The sequence below is a fragment of the Neomonachus schauinslandi genome, chromosome 6 (assembly GCF_002201575.2).
Source record: "Neomonachus schauinslandi chromosome 6, ASM220157v2, whole genome shotgun sequence".
NCBI lineage: Eukaryota > Metazoa > Chordata > Mammalia > Carnivora > Phocidae > Neomonachus > Neomonachus schauinslandi.
This window is the reverse complement of record NC_058408.1, coordinates 98,150,610-98,172,528: the sequence shown is the minus strand read 5'-3', so window position 1 is coordinate 98,172,528 and position 21,919 is coordinate 98,150,610. Positions and strand designations below refer to the sequence as shown.

Here is a 21,919-nt window from a genome sequence, read left to right as displayed (position 1 = left end):
ATCTGTTGTTAAAGGTACTTACTTTGATTTATTATATTCAAATTCTATGTGTAGACAATCTTCAATGCCCACTTCCATCTTAATGGAGTTGTTAACATCAGGATATGTGGCAAGCTGGTGAACAATAAGATCATATTCTTTTATCAAATCTGTCAGTCTTCTTACTATTGTCACTTTAAGAAAATACCTACAAAGCCAACAGAGAGATAAGTTAAATCTCCTATGATAAATTTTAGTGTTTTAAATAAGCAAACATTGACTGCAACTCAGCTTTCTCCTTACTGATCCTTTGGGATCAACTTACTTCATGAAAGAGTTCTAATCTTTAAATGCCCCCACCACCAAAAAAAAAAAAAAATACAAAGTGTAATTTTAAGAAGAGTGTACGTACTTTTTAGATGCATTTGAAGTGCTATGGCCATGCCTTCCTGAGGAAATCTCTATCACTTTTTAAAAAAATTTTATTATGTTATGCTAATCACCATATATTACACCATTAGTTTTTGATGTAGTATTCCATGAGTCATTGTTTGCGTATAACACCCAGTGCTCCATTCAATACATGCCCTCTTTAATACCCATCACCAGGCTAACCCATCCCCCCACCCCTCCTCCCCTCTAGAACCCTCAGTTTGTTTCTCAGAGTCCATAGTCTCTCATGGTTCGTCTCCCCCTCCGATTTCCCTCCCAATCTCTATCACTTCTTACCATATACCAAATGAGATTTGCTGGGAAACTAATGGATTTTGAGGTAATTCTGTTTACAAGACAAAAGGAAGTACCTAGGGGATGATTCATACAAAGGAATTATATGAATAAAACTTCTCATGATGGCAGTCTCTAAATCTACAATAGAAGGCTCTTATTACCTCAGGTGAACATTAGCTAGACAAAATATTTGGCAGAATTCTTAAAAATCTGAAGTCTATCAGTCCAGAATTATAATCAGAAATTCTAATAAGACATTCGATAGTAGCCATTACTTTCTGGTTTTGACACCACCTACAGTTTGTTAATATATATTCATACCTCAAGCGGACATTGGCACCGATGTAAGATTCATACGGCTTTTCAACTTGCATAAATTCAAAATCATAACTTCTGCTCTGAGTTAATTCTCCAGGCAAGGCTAGTTCTTTCACTAGGTTTACAAATTCATGAGTATTACTCTTGTCATTGAAAAGTTCTACAAAATTTTAAAAAGCAAAAAAGACCAATTACATTTAATATCTATTTCATTAAAACCCAAACTTCTACCTCCAAAGCAAATAATTTTTACCAAAAGAATTAGTTGGATTTGTCTTTAATATACTACAGCTATGATACAAATTCCATTATCCTCATTATGCTCCACCTAGGCATAAAAAAAATTCAGCTGCACAGCACAATGAAAATTTCTATTATAAAAGATGTATTCATTCCTTTGATGTAGTTAGGGCTTGCCCAAAATGAAGCTGCTTTAACAGACACATTTCCAGGAATTATTTGAACTTCCTCCCTTCAAGGCAAAAAGCATTTATTGTTTTGCTTTAGCTAGGCAAATATATTACTTTGATAAAACTATAATATACAAAAGACTTACCAACTATCAGTGAATTACTATAACTTGCCCCTCAAGTATAATCTCATCTGGAATAGATATATATCTACCAATTCCAATTTTGATACTTTAAACATGTATAGTACATCTTAGAAAGCTAGATTTAAAACCTAGCTATGTATACTGTAATAGAAAGATCCATTTTCTTTTCTCTTTTTCGATCTGCCATACCAAAAGATTTATACAGTTTAACTCCTACTAAACCACGAATGCCTCTGAAATACATGTGTGGAAATGTACACAAGCTGATCTAAGTCAAGAAGAAATTACACCTTTCCTTTTCACATGGAATTTTCTGACAGGTGAGTCTGGCTACAGGCACACACTAGGTTAGGAAGACAAATGGCATGGGTAATTAGAAAGTGAAGGATGAAGGTGACACTGGTAATTGTAAAGCTGGTGAAAAATGTAGGCAGATGGAAATTTCAGTGAGTCAACTAATTTACTCGAATTATTTTTCAAGGCTGGTAACATATAACTCCTCTCATTTTTAGTAATTAAGTTTAATAACAAAGGCAGAATGAGTCAAGTATTTAACACAATTCAAAGAAACATGATTTAATGTTTATAAAATAAATCCTCTCCTTTATTATGCAAAATCAATTCCTTCCTTCCACAAAACTAATTTGTAATTCAAGAATTTAAGTGCCAAATCCAACCCTCTTCAAACTCAGTTATCATTTAAAAAAAAAAAAAAGTAATACTATTTTAAAACTCACCAATTTGACCTAAAAATTCAATTCTAATTCCTTGGTGCTCTAGCCTCTTTCCAGGTTGCTTAAAGGCTAGGTTTACCTGCCAAAACATGAAATTATAAAAGATGTTAACAATCCTTTGAGTGGGCCTACTAATAGATTCCTTCCAGATGAATGCAATATATAAGTATTTCAGGTATTCATTTCTGAAGTTTGAGACACCACCACATACCTAGATCATTATGACTTTACAGCACCAGAGAAGGTATAACTTACTCAAAATACAATCACTTATACATACACTTAAAAGCACCTGCTTTGTTAGGAAGGAATCCTTTCTAAGTTGGAGAACTATAAAGACTCAAATCAAAAAAAGGGAAAATTTGTGGGACGCCTGGGTGGCTCAGTCGGTTAAGCGTCTGCCTTCGGCTCAGGTCGTGATCCCAGGGTCCTGGGATCGAGTCCCGCATCGGGCTCCTTGTTCCGCGGGGAGCCTGCTTCTCCCTCTGCCTCTCTCTCTCTATCTCTCATGAATAAATAAATAAAATCTTTAAAAAAAAAAAAAAAAAAAAAGGGAAAATTTGCAACTAATCAAATGTGTTTTCTGGTCAAATAGTTAAACAATTCTACACAATAGCATTTTAATGTAAGGTAATCACTAATTTCAAGAATTTACCTAAAAGATCACTTTAGCTCTTTGTAACCAAAAATATATTATTATAATTCCTAACCTTAAAAGCAATGTTTATTCCCCTGAATCTGCTACTCACTCTAAAAACAGAATGTCTAAAGACTGAAATTTTGTATTTGTATGATTTATCTTACATATTTTTGAAGTAAAATATATAACCTTGAAATCCTAAATTTACATCTGCCAAATGGAAGCCTTAATTTTATAAATTTTTTAATTTGACAAAATATCTATAAAGTACATACATATTAAAAAAACTTTTCCAAATGTTTAAGGATTAGCTAACATACAAAAAAGCATACTTTCAGATTTATTCTTTACTATAAAAAAATATTGTTAACATGACTCTTAAAAGCTTTTTTAACTAATGCTTCTCAAAAGATAACAGTAATCAAGGGCCAATAAAAACAGATCCAATTACTTCTGTTTGTAAACTGTATTAACTAAAATATTCACTTTTCTTTATCTTCCATACTGTAACCAGAATGAGTTAGTTACTTGCCTTCCAAATTAATATCCCAAAGAAAGAAGCAAATAATTAAATAAATTGTGGTACATCATATGATGGAATATTATTAACGTTTATAATAAGATCAAAGAATTTTTAATGATGTGGGAAGATGTGCATGATATGTTACATGAAGGAAGCATGGTCAAATTGTATACAAGCATAATGCCAATTATATATTTTTTAAATTACACAAAAGAAATACTCTTAAAGCAGTTACTTCTGGAATGTATAATTATAATTTTGTTTTCTTCTTTGTACAAAGTTTTCAAGGTTTTGTTTTTTTACAATGGGCAAATAATACTTTCTAAGTCAGAAAAATACTTATTTTAAAGGAAAAAAAGTATATTAGAGGCTTCACATACACTAACAAGTTGAATTTTAGGTTTGAACCACAAATAATACAAGCCTAACTCCCAGCTATCTCACAAGCCAGGCAGTAATTAGAGCTATTCTCTAATTCACACTAATAAAGCACATAAAAACAGAATACTTCTTAAAATGTCTATCTGGCAACAGATTTGGGGAATGTCTTCATCGAAACATGGCTGTGTCTGATATTTTTAAATTTACAGTTCTTCAAAAAACACTTTGAAACCATACTATTAAGGTAGAAATTTAAAGTTATTCCATTTTTCTACCAAATTGCCTAAACTCTGAAATTGTCCTTTGGTCTCCCACTGATGTCAAAACACAACTGCTTTTAAGCCTAATGCAAGATATTCTGGAATCTGAAGGATCCCAGGGTTGGAAGGCATAATTAAGCATTTTTATTTAAAAGCTATCCTGCAAGGGAGCATAGAAACATAAATGAAACTATGTGAACTGAGTTAAAGAATTTTAATACTAACTCTTACACTTTTGCAACTTTTATTATAATTTCAAACATAAAATAGTTCCAAGAACAGCACAAGGAAATCCCACATAACCTTTATTCAGATTCATCATGTTTATATTTTGTCCCATATGATTTATCACCTTCTCTCTCTCTATATATATAGAAGTCTATGCATACACATACAATTTTTTTTTCACAGTTGAGAATAATTTGGAGACATCATTCTCCTCTACCCATAAACACTTCATGTGTACCTAAGAAAATAATCTTTTAATCACAGTGCGAATATCAAAATCAGGAAACTTATAACTCCATATATTATATTCATATTCCAACAACTGTCCCAATAATGTACTTTACACCCTTTTTTCCTCCTATCCAGGCTCCAATCCAGGATCACATTACATTTAGTTATGTCTCTTTAGTCTCCTTTAATCTCAAACATTCCTCAGTCATTGCCTTTTTTTTTTCTGAGAGCACATGCGCAAGCAGGTGGGGAGGGGCAGAGGAAGAGAATCTCTAGGCTCAGCACCGAGCCCAACATGGGACTGAATCCTGACTCTCAGGACCCAGAGATCATGACCTGAGCCACAATCAAGAATTGGACGCTTAACCAACTGAGCCACCCATGTGCCCCAGTCATTGCCTTTCTTGACCTTGATGTTTTTTAATACAGGTCACTTATTTTGTAGAACAGCCCTCAATTTGGGTCTGTTTGATGTTTTATCACAGTTAGACTCAGCTTATGCATTTTTGGCAAGAATACCACAGAAATTAAGTTGTGTCCTTCTCAGTGTATCTTATTATGAAGTACATGATGCCAAGTGGTGATTTTAACTTTGATCACTTAATCAAGGTGATCTACCAGGTTTCTCCAATTTAAAGTTACTATTTTTTCCCTTTACTATAAGTAATTTGAGAAATGTGAGACAATGTATACACCTCTTTAAAAGGCCATGAAAACAAAACATAGGGAAACTGTATATAAACATATTCACTGCTCTAACAAGCCAATCTCAAACTCATTCTTCAGCATCTAATATTCTGTGGATGTTTCAAATAATGCTGTCTTCAGGAGCTGTGTAAGGAGTAAAATTCATCTACACTGTGTTTAAGACATACATCCATCAATGTACTACACACCATTTATAGTATCATTTACAGTGAATTACTGAGATATCTGCACTTTATTGTTGCTGAATACTGTGGTTATCCAAAATTAATTTCCAATTGCTACCAGAAGAATGTGGCCCATATTCATATTGATGAAAGATACTGTGATAATATTCTTTTTTTAAAGAATTAAACTATAAAGCCCTACAATCTCAGAATAAACATATACCTTTGTTCACTTTTGTAACAAGGCACAGAGGGTTCATTACAGGTAGCTTGGCATTGGCAACACCACTTCAAGATAATTTACTTATCACTGACCAATCTTAAAGAATCTTAAGGAATTATACCTTATGAACCCACCAAAAATATACCCAAATGACTATCAAATTTTTCACAACTATTGTGCCTCAATAATTAAACATGCAATCAGTAAGACTCTCTCAAAACTATTCAGAAGGTAAATAGTGATACAAGCTATATTTCAAAAAGAGGAAACCTAGCTCAAATATATATCATAAAAAATTTAGTCCAATGTTCCAGACTTAAGGAAGAATTGTCACTTGAACATGAACCAAAGCAGTAAATATTCTACCCAAGGATTGAAAAAATCTGAGTATGTTTTAAGAATTTCTCTATTTATCTTGTAATAATCTACATAGTCCCACTTGTCTTAAGAAATGCTTCAAAAATGGGGCACCTGGGTGGCTCAGCTGGTTAAGTGTCTGCCTTTGGCTCAGGTCATGATCCCAGAGTCCTGGGATCAAGCCCTGCGTCAGGCTCCCTGTTCAGGGGGTGAGTCTGCTTCTCCCTCTCCCTTGGCCCCTCCTCCTGCTCATGCTCTCTCCCTCTCTCTCTCAAATGAATAAATAAAATCTTAAAAAAAAAAAATGCCTCAAAAACTCTCCAAAAAACTTTTAGCACATAGCGATTAATTTTAACTTTAAAATGTATATGCTACAAGAGTCCCCAAACAATTCAATGGGGAATGAATATTCTTTTTAACAATAGTGCTGAAACTGAATATCAACATACAAAAGAATGAAGTTTGATCCCTACCTCACGCCATATACAAACTTGAAATGGATCAAAGACTTAAATGTAAGAGGCACAATTACAAAATTCTCAGAAGAAAACAGAGGTGTAAATCTTCACTGCTTTGGATGGACAATGGTTTCTTAGATAACACCAATGCATGAGCAACCAAACAAAAAAATAGATAAACTGGGACTTCATCAAAATTTAAACCTTTAGTGCTTCAAAGACACCATCAAGAAAGTGAAGACCAAAAAAAAACCAGAAAAGAAAGAAAGAAAAAAAAGTGAAGGCAATTCAGAGAACAGGAGAAAATGTTTGTGAAATATAACTGATAATGGACTTATATCCAGCATATATAAAGAACTCTTGCAACTCACAATAAAAAGACAACTAAATAAAAAAAGGTCAAAGGGTATGAACAGACTTTTCTCCAAAGATTTCTCTAGCAATAAGCACGTGAAAAGGTGCTCAGTATTAGTCGTTAGGGAAATGCAAACCAAAACCATAATGAGATACCACTTCACACCCACTAAAATGGCCATAATAAAAAATATATATTTTTAATATTTTTATTATATATATATTTTATATATATATTTTATATATATTTATAATAAAAATATATATATTAAGTGCTGCCAAGAAACTGAAGAAACTGGAACCCACATACATTGCTGGAAAGAATGTAAAATAGTGCAGCTGCTTTAGATAAGATTGGCGGTTCCTCTAAAAGCTAAACACAAAATTAACATATGACCCAGCAACTCCACTCCTACATATACACCCAAAAGAAATGAAAACATATATTCACACAAAAACATTTTAAAATGTTTTTAAAATGTTTTGTGTTTTAAACACAAGTGTACAGCATTATTAACAATAGTCAAAAAGTAGAAACCCGTCTGCAACTGATGAACAGATAAAGGAAATGTGGTATATCCATATTCCACATGGATATATATTGGAATATTAGTTAATCATAAGAAAAGATGGTTTGATACATACTATATGAACAAACCTTGAAAACATTATGCTAAAGGAAATAAGTCAGCCACAAAAGGACAAATCTTATATGACCACCTTTTTTTTTTTTTTTTAAGATTTTATTTATCTATTTGACAGAGACACAGTGAGAGAGGGAACACAAGCAGGGGGAGTAGGAGAGGGAGAAGCAGGCTTCCCGAGGAGCAGGGAGCCCGATGCGGGGCTCGATCCCAGGACCCTGGGATCATGACCTGAGCCGAAGGCAGATGCTTAACGACTGAGCCCCCCAGGCGCCCCTTATATGACCACCTTTAAGAAATAACTAGAACAGTCAAATTTACAGAAAAACAAAGTGGACCAGAGGTACCCAGGGACTGGGAGAAAAAGGAAATGGGTAGTTATTGTTTAACAGGGACAAAGTTTCTGTGTGGGGTGATGCATAAATTTTGGAAATAGTGGTGATGGTTGTACAACCTTGTGAATGTAATTAATGCCACTGAACTGTACACTTAAAAATGGTTAAAATGGCAAATTTTATTATATATATTTTTTACCAATTTTTTTGAAAGGAATGAATCTTTAAAGCATCCGCTAAGTGAAAGGAGCCAGACAGAAAAGGCTATATATTGTATGATTCCATTTATATAAAATGTCCAGAATAGGCCAATCCATACAGAAAGAAATCAGATTTGTAGATTAGTGGTTGCTAGGTGTCTCAGTTCATTCAGGTTGCTGTCACAAAATACTGTATACAGGGTGGCTTATAAACAACAGAATTTACTGCTCACAGTTCAGGAGGCTGGGAAGTTGGAAGATCAGTGTGCCAGCAGATGTGGTGAGAGCTCTCTTTCTGGTTCACAGATGGCTATGTTCACTGTATTCTTACATGGCTGAAGGTAAGGGAGATAAGAGCACTAATCCCATTCTTGAGGGCTCTGTCCTCATGACCTAATCATGTCCCAAAGATCCCAATCTCCAAATACCATGACACTGAGGATTAGATTTCAACACACAAATTTTATGAAGGCACAAATATTCAGTCTATGGCACTAAGGAAGCAAATGCTAATGGTATGGTGTTTCTTTTGGGGTGATGAAATGTTATGGTATTAGTGGTGATGGTTGCACAAAGTAAAAACACTGACTTGTACATTTTAATAGGGTGAATTTCTTGGTATATGAATTATACTCAATAGGCTTTTTTTTTGAAAAGAAAGTAAATATTGCAAATAAACTAATGGAACAGAACACACAACCTCTGTTTATGACAAAGGTGATACTGCAGTGCAGTGAAGGAAAGGATAAATGTTCTGGGTTCATGAGATATCCACACAGGGAAGTATAAAAAAAGAAAAAAACTAGCCTTAACTCCTAGGTCACAAAGACAAAAGCAACTCCAAGCAAACTGAGGATCTAAATGTGAAGTGTAAAATAAAAAAAATTACAGGAGAAAGATAACAGGAGAATATCTTCATGCCCATAAGGTAGGCAAAGATTTCTTAAATAGGATACAAAACACACTAACAGAAAGGAAACATAACATTTACCCTGTATTAAAATTAAGAACTATTCATCAAGACACCAGTAAGACAGTGCAAAGTCACACCAGAAAGTGAGAGAAAATATTTACAACACATATACAAAGGACCCTACACTGAGAAGCATAAAAGCCTCTTATCAAGAACACACAAAAAACTATTATACACCAATAAGAAAAAAAGTCAACTGAGTAGAAAAACGAGCTCTCCTCACCCCCCAAAAACTTGAAGAGGCACTTCATAAAAGATATAAAATGGCCAATAAGTCTATGAAAGGTTGCTCAACTTCAACGGATGTCAGGGAAATCAAAATTAATACCATGTAACAACCAAGAGAATGATACCATGAGAAGAAAAACCATAGACTAAGAAAAAATATTTGCAGAAGACACATCTGGTAAAGGACTGTTACCCAAAACATACAAAGAACTCTTAAAACTCAACAAGAAAACAAACAATCCAATTAAAAAGTAGGCAGAAATCCCAATCAAAATACCATCAACTTTTTTCAAAGAAATGGAACAACTAATCCTAAAATTTGTATGGAACCAGAAAAGACCCTGAATAGCCAGAGGAACATTGAAAAAGAAAAGCAAAGCTGGTGGCATCACAATTCCGGACTTCAAGCTCTATTACAAAGCTGTCATCATCAAGACAGCATGGTACTGGCACAAAAACAGACACATAGATCAATGGAACAGAATAGAGAGCCCAGAAATGGACCCTCAACTCTATGGTCAACTCATCTTTGACAAAGCAGGAAAGAATGTCCAATGGAAAAAAGACAGTCTCTTTAACAAATGGTGCTGGGAAAATTGGACAACCACATGCAGAAGAATGAAACTGGACCATTTCCTTACACCACACACAAAAATAGATTGAAAATGGATGAAAGACCTAAATGTGAGACAGGAATCCATCAAAATCCTAAAGGAGAACGCAGGCAGCAACCTCTTCGACCTCAGCCGCAGCCACTTCTTCCTAGAAACATCGCTAAAGGCAAGGGAAGCAAGGGCAAAAATGAACTATTGGGACTTCATCAAGATAAAAAGCTTTTGCACAGGAAAGGAAACAACACAACCAAAAGACAACTGACAGAATGGGAGAAGATATTTGCAAATGACATATCAGATAAAGGGCTAGTATCCAAAATCTATAAAGAACTTATCAAACTCAACACCCAAGGAACAAATAATCCAATCAAGAAATGGGCAGAAGACATGAACAGACATTTCTGCAAAGAAGACAGCCAAATGGCCAACAGACACGTGAAAAAGTGCTCAACATCACTCGGCATTAGGGAAATACAAATCAAAATCTCAATGAGATACCACCTCACACCAGTCAGAATGGCTAAAATTAACAAGTCAGGAAATGACAGATGTTGGCGAGGATGTGGAGAAAGGGGAACCCTCCTACATTGTTGGTGGGAATGCAAGCTGGTGCAGCCACTCTGGAAAACAGTATGGAGGTTCCTCAAAAAGTTGAAAACAGTGGGCGCCTGGGTGGCTCAGTCAGTTAAGCGTCTGCCTTTGGCTCAGGTCATGAACCCAGGCTCTTGGGATCAAGTCCCACATAGGGCTTCTTGCTCAGCGGGGAGCCTGCTTCTTCCTCTGCCCCTGCCTACCACTCCCCCTGCTCTCGCTCTCTCTCTGACAAATAAATAAATAAAATCTTAAAAAAAAAAAAAAGTTGAAAATAGAGCTACCCTATGACCCAGCAATTGCAGTACTGGGTATTTACCCCAAAGATACAAATGTAGTGATCCAAAGGGGTACGTGCACCCTGATGTTTATAGCAGCAATGTCCACAATAGCCAAACTATGGAAAGAGCCTAGCTGCCCATCAACAGATGAATGGATAAAGAAGAGGTGGTATATATATACAATGGAACATTATGCAGCCATCAAAAAAATGAAATCCTGCCATTTGCAATGACGTGGATAGAACTAGAGGGTATTATGCTAAGCGAAATAAGTCAATCAGAGAAAGACAATTATCATATGATCTCACTGATATGTGGAATTTGAGAAACAAGACAGAGGATCATAGGGGAAAGGAGGGAAAAATGAATCAAGACGAAACCAGAGAGGGAGATAAACCATAAGAGACTTTTAAACTCAGGAAACAAACTGAGGGTTGCTGGAGTGAAGGGTGGGGGAGGGATGGGGTGGCTGGGTGACGGACATTGGGGAGGGTATGTGCTATGGTGAGTGCTGTGAATTGTGGAAAAAATAAATAAAATAAAAAAAATAAAAAGTAGGCAGAAGATCTGAACAGGCACCTCACTAAAGAAGATATACACTTGGCAAATAAACATAGAAAAGATGTTCAACATCGTATTACCAACTACACACCTATTAAAATGGACCAAATCCGGAATGCTAACAACACCAAATGTTGGCAAGAATGTGGAGCAACAGGAACTCTCAGTCATTGCTGAAGGAATGCAAAATAGTAGCATTACACTGGAAGACAGTTTGGCAGTTTCTTACAGAGCTAAAGATAGGCTTACCATACAATCCAGCAAGCACACTGCTAGGTATTCATCCAAATGGGTTGAAAACTTATGCCTATACAAAAACCTACACACAGATGTTTACAGCAGCTTCATTCATAATTGCCAAAACTTGGAAGCAACCAAGATGTCCTTCAGTAGGTAAACGGATATATAAACTGTGGTACATCTTGATAATGGAATATTATTCAACACAAAAGAGAAATGAGCTATAAAGCTGTAAAGACACAGAGGAACCTTAAATGTGTATTACTAAGTGAAAGAAGCCAGTATGAAGAGGCTAGATACTGTATGATTCCAACTACATGACATTCTGCAAAAAGCAAAACTATGGAAACAATATAAAGGTCAGTGGTTTGGCAGGCAAGACAGGAAAGATGAACAGGCAGAACAAAGAGGATTTTTAGGGCAATGAAAATACTTTGTACGATATTATAATGATGAACATATGTCATTATACATTTGTCCAAACCCACAGAATAACAACACCAAGAGTGAGCCCTCAGGTAAACTACGGACTGGGTGATTATGATGTGTCAATGTAAGTTCACCCTTGGTAAAAACTGTGCCTTCTGGTGAATGAGATCGATAATGGGAGAGGCTATGCATGTGTAGGGGCAGGAGGCATATAGGAAATACTTGTACTTCCCTCTCTATTTTGTTATAAACCTAAAACTGCTCTAAAAAAATAATCCTTTAAAAAAAAAAAGATCTGGAAAAAAAGGGTGCAGACAGAAATTCCCATGTCAAGAATATCATAAAAGGGGGGCGCCTGGGTGGCTCAGTCGTTAAGCGTCTGCCTTCGGCTCAGGTCATGATCCCAGGGTCCTGGGATCGAGTCCCACATCGGGCTCCCTGCTTAGCAGGAAGCCTGCTTCTCCCTCTCCCACTCCCCTGCTTGTGTTCCTGCTCTCGCTCTCTCTCTGTCAAATAAATTTAAAAAAAAAAGAATATCATAAAAGGAATTTATCCTTGCTTTGGTTGGGATGTCAGACTCTCCGAACTTCAAAATTATATCTAAGGTATGAAGGATTTTTATGCAAAGACACTATAATGCGAAACCAAATTTGGAAACCAATTATTCAGTCCAACTTCCCTAATTTTAAAGTGAGATCCACAAAGTTAAATGACTGCCCAGAGTTACCTACCAAGTCAGGGGTAAAGTCAAGACTAGATCTTCCAACTCTAACCCAATGATCTTTTTATTATACTCAGATATTTCAGAAAGCCTAGACTTGTTCTTAGAGAACATGCTGGGTCACAGGTAACCAATGCTTGTTTTCCTCTCTTTCTTTAAAGCTTTCTTTTCAAAGTACTCATAAGTCACCTATTTAATAACCTATTCTAAAGGTATGCCAGGAATCAATATTAATAGCAGTTACAACACTTGCAAAAAAGAGAAAACCAAACATCATATACCCCCCTGATAAAAAAAACACAACACCACATATACTCTTGCCAAAAGAATTGAACTTGACTCTGATCAAGCTTCTAGAAACAGCTACCAATTTACAGGCAACAACTGTATCATGAGTATGCAATCACAGAGAACTCTATAGTTTGAGTGTCTCAGGTTCTTCAAAGTATAGGAAAAGAAAGGCATGAAGAGGGAATGTGAGATTAAAAGAGATTTAAAAGCCATATTAATCTGTTTAAGGGAGCAAGACTAAACAATTAAGAAACACAAGGAACTTTATTATTATAAAAGTCAGCATAGTGATTTCTTTTGTGAGGAAGAGGCTATGTTTGGGATCAGACACAGGGGTAGTTGGCAAAGTTCTCCTTGAATAGTGATTACAAGAAAACATGCCTTATGATTATTTATTTGTTTTGTGGTTTTCGATATGTGTTTTATTTTACAATAAAAGGTTAAAAATGAAAAAAATTTCAGGTCAATAAATAATCAGATTCCAGATACAGTATCTTTTGAGCAACAGAAAATATTTATCTATAAATTATCATTTTTTAAAATGTAATCTATAGTTATTGATTAGGACTACATATGACGTCTAGCAATTCCAAAAATGTAATCTGAAGGTGCACTATTTTCTATAAACCACACTGAAGTAGCTTTTATTCCCCTTATTCCCCTTCTATTTCCCATCTTCCTTTATTTGTCCTAAAAACATCAGCCACAAACTCCTAACTAGACCAGATGATATAAGATCACTTTAAACCAGACAGTAATTGTTCCCTACTAGACTTAAAAACAAACAAAAAAGGGGCGCCTGGCTGGCTCAGTCAGTAGAGCACGTGACTTTTTTTTTTTTTTTTAAGATTTTATTTATTTATTTGACAGAGAGATAGAGAGAGAGAACAAGTAGGCAGAGAGGCAGGCAGAGGGAGAGGGAGTAGCAGGCTCCCCGCCGAGCAGGGAGCCCGATGCGGGGCTCGATCCCAGGACCCTGGGATCATGACCTGAGCCGAAGGCAGCTGCTTAACCTACTGAGCCACCCAGGCGCCCCACGTGACTTTTTTTTTTAAGTGGGCTCCACACCTGGCCCAATGCCAGACTTGAATTCACCACACCTAGATCAAGACCTGAGCTGGGGTCAAGAGTCGGATGCCCAACTGACTGAGCCACCCAGGCACCCCTAGAGCACTGGACTCTTAATCTCAGTCAGGGTTGTGAGTTCAAGCCCCACGTTTGGCTTGGAGCCTACTTAAAAAAAAATTATGATTAATGAGTATTAATCATATTCGCTAAGGTATAAGATTACTTTCATACATCACTTGATAAGGAAAAGGGGGAAAAGTGAAACCTTACAGAAGGGATCACAGATGTACCTGACCATGCACATATACATTCCAAACGTACATTAAGTCCTCTACAGAGTACCAAGGAATGAAATCAACAGACACAATAGTAGTAGTGCAGAGAGATAAGCTATAAAGAATGAAACATTTAAAGGTATACTAAAGAGTTATCGCCAATCTAACTCAACTTAATGTATAAAAGGAGAAACAAACTCTGAGTGGATCACAGCCCCATTGGAGAAAGTGAAGCAAAACAGATGCATAGTCACAAACACAAAATTCTGCTTGCAATTTTAGACTCTGCCCCTGTAACCCTTCCGGTTTAAGAATCTTTCCTGTAAATGCTCTAATGAATCAAGGATTTTAGCTGACCTTCTAAAAAAACTTTCCATCTCTAACAAAATCATTGATATTTAGAAAGAGTACAGACAACTTTGATAACTAATTCTAATATCCTACAACTAGGTACTTCTCACAAAGAAAAGATTTACCTTTCCTGAAACAGATTCTCCGTCATAAAAAAGATAGTGTTTTTCTACTTTGCCATCTTCAGTTTTCATTTCAGCCATTTTCCTGGTTTCTCCATCATTAAGGACAACATCGATCTCACAGATGGGTCCAAAAAAGCCTCCAAGAAAACTCTGAAATAAAAGGAAAATGCTCATAATTATGTTTTGTCAGTCACTCCATTTTGTAATTCAAATCTAATTATCTCTGACCTACAGTTAAACAGACTGCAAATCTGTAAGTACAACATGGAAATAAGAACTTATATCAAATTCTACATCAAAACTAAACAAATTTAGTATAACAATGTACCTACAGCTAATACTGTACTGTACATTAAAATTTGTTAAGAGGACAAATTCATATTGTATGTTTTTTACCACAGTTTTTTAAAAGACAAAAAGAAAATTAAAATTTAAACATGCTATAATTTTTTTTTTTTAAGATTTTTTTATTTATTTGACAGAGAGAGACACAGTGAGAGAGGGAACACAGGCAGGGGGAGTGGGAGAAGGAGAAGCAGGCTTCCCGCGGAGCAGGGAGCCCGATGCGGGGCTCGATCCCAGGACGCTGGGATCATGACCTGAGCCAAAGGCAGATGCTTAACATCACTGCCACCCAGGCGCCCCTAAACATGCTATAATTTCAATCATTTCCATAGGTAACCACTCTAAATAATCAATTACTACCATATACCAGAAATCTAAAAAATTAATTCTTAACATCTGGATTTGAAAAGTTACCTTTAGTTATACTTCTATGCTGTTATTTCATATGCAGAACTCATACAATCCAAATTATGTGTACAAATCCAAATGAATTATTACAATGTACTATTTACTATAAAACGTACTGCTATATAGGTCTGAACAGGATGTGTTACGTTGTATAAACCCTTGAAATCAAACTGGCTCTAGGGCGCCTGGGTGGCTCAGTTGGTTAAGCAACTGCCTTCGGCTCAGGTCATGATCCCGGAGTGCCGGGATGAGTCCCACATCAGGCTCCCTGCTCAGCAGGGAGTCTGCTTCTCCCTCTGACCCTCCTCCCTCTCATGCTCTCTGTCTCTCATTCTCTCTCTCGCAAATAAATAAAATCTTAAAAAAAAAAAAAAAAAAAAAACTGGCTCTAAAGGAGGAGACTAAATTTCTGTGAATTCTTCCAAAGAAAATGTGTAAGCCTTGTTATGTAAATCCTGAATATGACAGAAATATAAGGGAACAAAGACCAACTGCTTGTGAATGCCAAAACACATTAGTTGGTAATAATATGGAATCCATTAGCAATTCCAGTATCAGATACAATTGTGGATCATTTTTGTCACTAAAGAAAGCTAGTCTTCTAGTCTTTTTTAAAATTTACATCAACAGTCTTCTATACTAGTCATCCTACATCCCTTCTTAGTCTGCCCTACACAACCACAATAATCTCTTAAAAACATAAATCTGATCATTTTCTGTTTAAAATTCTTCAGTGGGCTGGTAAGAGTATAAATTGGAACAACTACTTTAGAAAACAGTTGGTATTACCTGGTAAAGCTGAAGATATACATATCCCATGACCCAGCAATTATACCCTTAGATACCTACCCTAAAGAGAAACTCTTACATACATGAACCAGGAAACAAATGTAAGAATGTTAGTATCATTGTTCATAAAGCCCCAAATAGGAAACAATCCAAACATTCATCAACAAGAGAATGGATACATAAAGTTTATTCTATATTCATACAATAGGCAAAGGAATGAGACACAACTATACACAAGGATAACTTTCACACATACTATATAATTCCATTTATTAAAAAGCCAAAAACATGTAGCATACATTATAGCATCAGAAGTCAGGAAGTGGTTAGAAGAAAGCATAGAGGGAGTTTCTGGGGTGCTAATTATGTTGTTTGTTTCTATCTGAGCACTTCACACACAGGTTTGTTCACTTTGTGAAAATACATCAAGCTATATACTTATTTGCACTTTGTTGTACTTCAATGAAATGTTATTTTAAACATGTGCACGCGTATGCCCAAGCACGTGCACACACACACACATACACACACACACACTGTATTCCCTAACATGGCCTACATATATCTGGCTCTATCCATCTCTCCAGCCACACCAGCCCCAAATTATCCAAGTTAATCAAATTTGCCAGGTTCCTTCTTGTCCTAGACCAAGTATCCTTAACCTAACTAATTCAGCCTCTGAGTCTCAGTCTGACTCATTTCCATAAAGAGGCCTCCCATACCTTCCTAAACTGAAACCAGAGTCTCTAAATTTAGGCCTCACAACACCATGTAGTTTTATTACTTCATCATTTGTTATAACGTGATTATTCAATACCTGAATCCCTGACTGAACTGTAAACTCCATGAGGACAGATACTTTATCCTTTGCTCATCACTGAAGACAGTAGCTAGGGGTAGTGTGTGGCATTTAGTAGAAAGCATTCAAATAACTATTGAGTGTTAAATTAATTTTGAATAAAACACATACTGTCCTGATAATAAAAAATAAATGGATACACAAAAGAAATGAGTTAAATCCAGAATATCTGGAAAGACGAGACCTCCCCGAGGAAGTTAGCTTTGGCACAGTAGCTAAGTCTAGAGCAAGAACTTGCATCAAGCCTCAGTTCTGTCCTCAGGTGGCAGAGTAACAGCAAGCAAGCTAATGATCCTCTTAAAACTCTGCAGGGCACAGGGTGATACTATGATCAAAGTAGACAGTGTTTCCTTAAATTCTGAGCTTCCTTTTTTGTTATTATTAATCCTTTATTAACAAAAAGATTGTAATTTCAAGAAATCAACTCAAAGAATTGCCAGATTTGTACTTCTGACATACTACAAAGACACAGCATTTTTTCCTTTCAACAATGTTTTAATCTTCCCTGGCAACATTACAAATAACAAAGTCAATTTTAACCAGAAAATTAATTTTAATCAGAAAACTATTCTGACCTTAGAATGAAAAACATCAATGATAGGTCACATGCAATGCCCCTTCCCAGTTAGCTTTCATACTCCAAGTTTTATACTCAAAACTTGCGCAAAATGGTGTATTTTTTCCGAAGGGCTACAGATATGAGAATGTACAGCAGCTCAAAATCAGGCTGCTGATATTTACTAATTCTCAACTATGTGCAAACTGCAGAGCCAGCCAGGGTAGGGGGAAGCTGCTATGGGAAGAGCAATTCTGAAAGGGTAGAAGACAACAGCCTCATTTAAGATAAAAATAGAAGCAGGAAAATAAAATTTAATTTTCTCATTCCCCCTTAAAACATCCCAGAGATGCTTCTGGGAAAAATGAGATTTGAAAACTATAAAAATTGTTTTACGGATAAAATATTATGGTAACTTTTTCCACATATGGATACTTAACACACAGTGCTGAACTTGGGATTTGAAAGCTGATATTAAAAGATCAAGTAATCAGGGACGCCTGGGTGGCTCAGGTCATGATCCCGGGGTCCTGGAATGGAGCCCCACATCAGGCTCCCTGCTCCACGGGAAGCCTGCTTCTCCCTCTCCCACTCCCCCTGCTTGTGTTCCCTCTCTCGCTGTGTCTCTCTCTGTCAAATAAATAAAATCTTTAAAAAAAATAAAAATAAAAATAAAAGATCAAGTAATCAAAAATAATAAAATCAAAATTGCCACTAATTAAAGTGGTGTAAAAGAGACTGAAGTCTTATAAAACTTCACAATTAACCAATAACATAATTGTAATTAAAGTCTTATTTTGACACCATAGATAAAAATGAAAAATTCCTAGGCATTAAAAATATGTGAAAGCTATGTGTTATCCTCTATTACTTTCTGTATGCACGAAGTTACGAAGTATTTCGTAACTAAAAATTTAAAAAGCAGACTTACTTTTCAACACAATCAAAACACTAAGAAGGGGAGAGATCAGAAGGTATTTTTTAAAAGCTTAGTTACAACACATGCCTAATAGGTTGAGTAATAAGCTACAGTACCTTAAAAGGTTAACAGAGAATTTAGCACCAGGTTAACATCCAGTTTTTCACACTAGGACACATCAAAAATGAACTAGTCTTACTAAAAGTCCCAAGAAAACTGTTGATGTCTTACATTTAACAAGTAGACGACAAAGAGAGAAAATATCTGAGAAAAAAGTTTGTCTTTTTAGTTTTCCTTCTAAAAGGAGTTGAAAGAAAAAGATTCCTCTTTTCAAAAGTCTTACTTTTGAAGTTTTTATTGCAAGATGTGCATCTTTTGTCATTTCAAAGAAAATGTAAAACTTAAAATCTTTTTTAAAATTATTCACAAATTATAATAATTCTCCTGATATGTAAAGAGGAAACAAAATATGTAATTGACAGGATGGTGAAGACTAGGAGGTGGAAAGGGAATGAAAACTGTAAAGAAGGTTAGGATACATTAACACAGACTTTTGCTGAAATTACAGAAGAGATATTTTAAAGCGAAAGACTACTCAGTTCTGGCGAAGATAGCTTCAAGTGAGCACTCAGAATATGAGATTTTCAGGAGCAGTATTAGACAGTAATATACAAGTCAACACTCAGGTAGTCTTTAAATAACTAGACTGCTGCAATACACATGACTATTAAAAGATTATAGCATTGTTTTTACAGTTTTCTACTTGTGGCCTAACCTTCATTATCACCTGTAGGTTAATTTAAGATTTTTCATATAATTCATAAACCCCTACTGAGCATTACCATCCAGCAAAATTGCATGTGGATATGTTAAAAGTCAACAAATTTTCTAGCCCTCACTGAAGAAATTTCACTCCTTCCAGTGGATGTAAAGAAATGCAACTCAAGGTGAGTGGAAAGGGAGACTCTCAAAATTTACACAAGCAATGAAACAGCAAATTTTCATGCATAGATTGCATTTATGCCCATTTCAGTGTTATAAATCTTTACAATTTAGTTTATGTTCGACGAGTAACTTGAAAATAAATTGCTCTTAAACTAATTCTAAATCTTATTAAAAGTAATTTTTAAAATGAGCAAAAAACTTTAAGTCTTCTTGGCAAAGTATATTCAATTAAAGAAGACTTCCCTAACTCCCTGACTAGGCAAGGTCTCCCAATACTTGTTAGATTTATCACAACTGTTATTTCCACGTTAAACAAATAATTACACAAATAGATGTTTACCTCCCTCTATATTGTAAGCTACAAGAGAGCAAGGGCTATTTCAGTTTTGCTAGTGGCCCCTGGGTACGCCTAAATAATTATTTGTTGCATGAAAAAAAAAAAAAGGCCCCAAGTTTAAGAATGAATATGCCTGGGTGGGAGGATGGGTTAGCCTGGTGATGGGTATTAAAGAGGGCACATTCTGCATGGAGCACTGGGTGTTATGCACAAACAATAAATCATGGAACACTACATCAAAAATTAATGAAGTAAGGTATGGTGATTAACATAACAATAAAAAATTTTTTAAAAAGAATGAATATGCCTGTCTTTACTTTTCTAATTTTAATCAAATCAACACGCCTTCTGAGTTTAAAATGCATTTATTCAAAAGAACTTTTTTTTTTTTTTAAGTAAACCTAGCTTCGTCTTAAGCCAAAAGTCTCAGGCAGTTTACTGAACTGGTGAGTTTTGGGAAAGCTGATAGTATCAGGAGAGCACACAGCAGGCGCTCAACGTATGCTTGCTAAATGAAACGAATAGCATAAAGTGAGCCAAATGAGATGCAATCTAGAGGAGATGGCCAACACAAAGTTAAACGCATCGTGCCCACGCCTGTGCTTCCCACGAACTGGTTAGAGTACTCTGACTTCCCTCCCTTCTCTGTTCCCTAGGCCATTTTAACATCCCAAAGCGTTAAGTTTCGAGAAAATGGCTTGGGGAAGGAAATGAGAGCCAGAGCTTAAACTAGCGGGCACAAAACCAGTGTGTTTTGAATTAAAGACGTCCCCACTTCAATGTCCTTTTCTCTCCCGTTCTACAAGTGTCAACATCAAGGCTGAACTGGGGTCAAGATATCGCCGAATGTCACCACATCGAGATAAAAACAAAACAAAAACGCGGAGTTTATCAATCCCGTGACACACTGGAAGAGAGTGACCCAGTCCCTCCCCCCCACCCCAGCCCGGAACTGGGGGACTCCCGGGTCACTCCACCTGCAGGGAAGCAAGGCTGTCCGGAAGGAGCAGAGTAACTGGCTACCTTGGAAGGGGAGGCGACGCTGAGCCCCCGCACAGGGGGGGTCCGAGTACCCAGCCAGGGCCCCCACAGCCGGTCGAGGAAGGCGGGCAGAGGCTCCGACATGGCCAGGAGAGCGCGCCGCCGCCCGCAGGTGCCCGGGCCTCTGCGAGACCGGGAAGAGGCGGCGCTGCCGCCCGCCCTTCCCCGATCCCGCGGCGGCCAGACAGGCCCAACCCCGCTCCCCGCCCTGCTGGCTGCCCCCCTCCTGCCGTTGCCCTCCGCCCCACCCGCGACACCAAGCCCGCCGCTGGCCGTCCCGCCGCGCGCTCTGACACCAGAGCTGGAAGCGAGCGCGCGGACAGCCGCGCACTCACCATTGTCAGCGCCGCCGCCGCGTCCCCACCACCTCACTCCGCTTTCCTCAGAACTCCCAGTCCAGATTCCCTCCGCCCCAGCGCCCGTCACGTGACCTCTAGCCGCTGGCCGCACGTGACCCCTCCCTTCTTTTCCTCTCCTCCCCCTGCTCCAGTCCTCTCCCGGCCTCTTGCCCCGCCCCACTGGCCAGCCTGGCCCTCGAGGAGCGGCAGTTTGGAGGCGGGGCCTCGTGCTCCACCCTATACTCGAGGGGGCGGGGCCACCGAATGCCGTAAAGTGGGAGGGGCCTGAGTGGACGCAGGCTCCTCAGGCCCTCCTCGCCCTCTCTTCGGTCACGTGGGGGGCGGTTCGCTGACGGGCTTCTTTGCCACGCCCAGTTCTTCTTCCCTGTGGAAGTTTGAGTAGCTGGGAAAGAAGGCGGGAGGGTTTGTTCTGCGCTGCAGGCGCTCTCCCCGGGTGGGTTACTGGGCAGCCGAGGCGAAGGGGAGCTGTTACCCGAGGCGCTGCTTCCTTAGGCCTTGCAAGGTACATGTTCTCTTCATCCAGGGAGGAGGCATTCTTCTTTCATCTTTCTGGAACTCTGTCCAGCTCCCTCTCCCATGAGAGCTGCTGGG

The 21,919-nt window shown here is 37.5% G+C and overlaps 1 protein-coding gene across 3 annotated transcripts in view; it reads right to left on the bottom strand.

Moving 5' to 3' along the window:
- The window catches only part of VPS26A (VPS26, retromer complex component A), a 33,981-nt gene extending 12,563 nt beyond the window's left edge, over positions 1-21,418 (bottom strand). For 2 of the 3 annotated variants that reach the window (XM_021699738.2, XM_021699740.2), the window contains exons 1-5: positions 21,305-21,418; positions 14,771-14,920; positions 2,320-2,395; positions 1,030-1,186; positions 23-187 (exon numbers count right to left, since the gene is read on the bottom strand). In XM_021699738.2, the coding sequence (XP_021555413.1) occupies positions 23-187; positions 1,030-1,186; positions 2,320-2,395; positions 14,771-14,920; positions 21,305-21,307 (551 nt within the window). In that variant the 5' untranslated portion in view covers positions 21,308-21,418. Of the gene's footprint in view, positions 1-22; positions 188-1,029; positions 1,187-2,319; positions 2,396-14,770; positions 14,921-20,951; positions 21,092-21,304 lie in introns of those variants that run through there. The other variant, XM_021699741.2, reaches the window with a different exon arrangement.
- Positions 21,419-21,919: the final 501 nt, after the last annotated feature.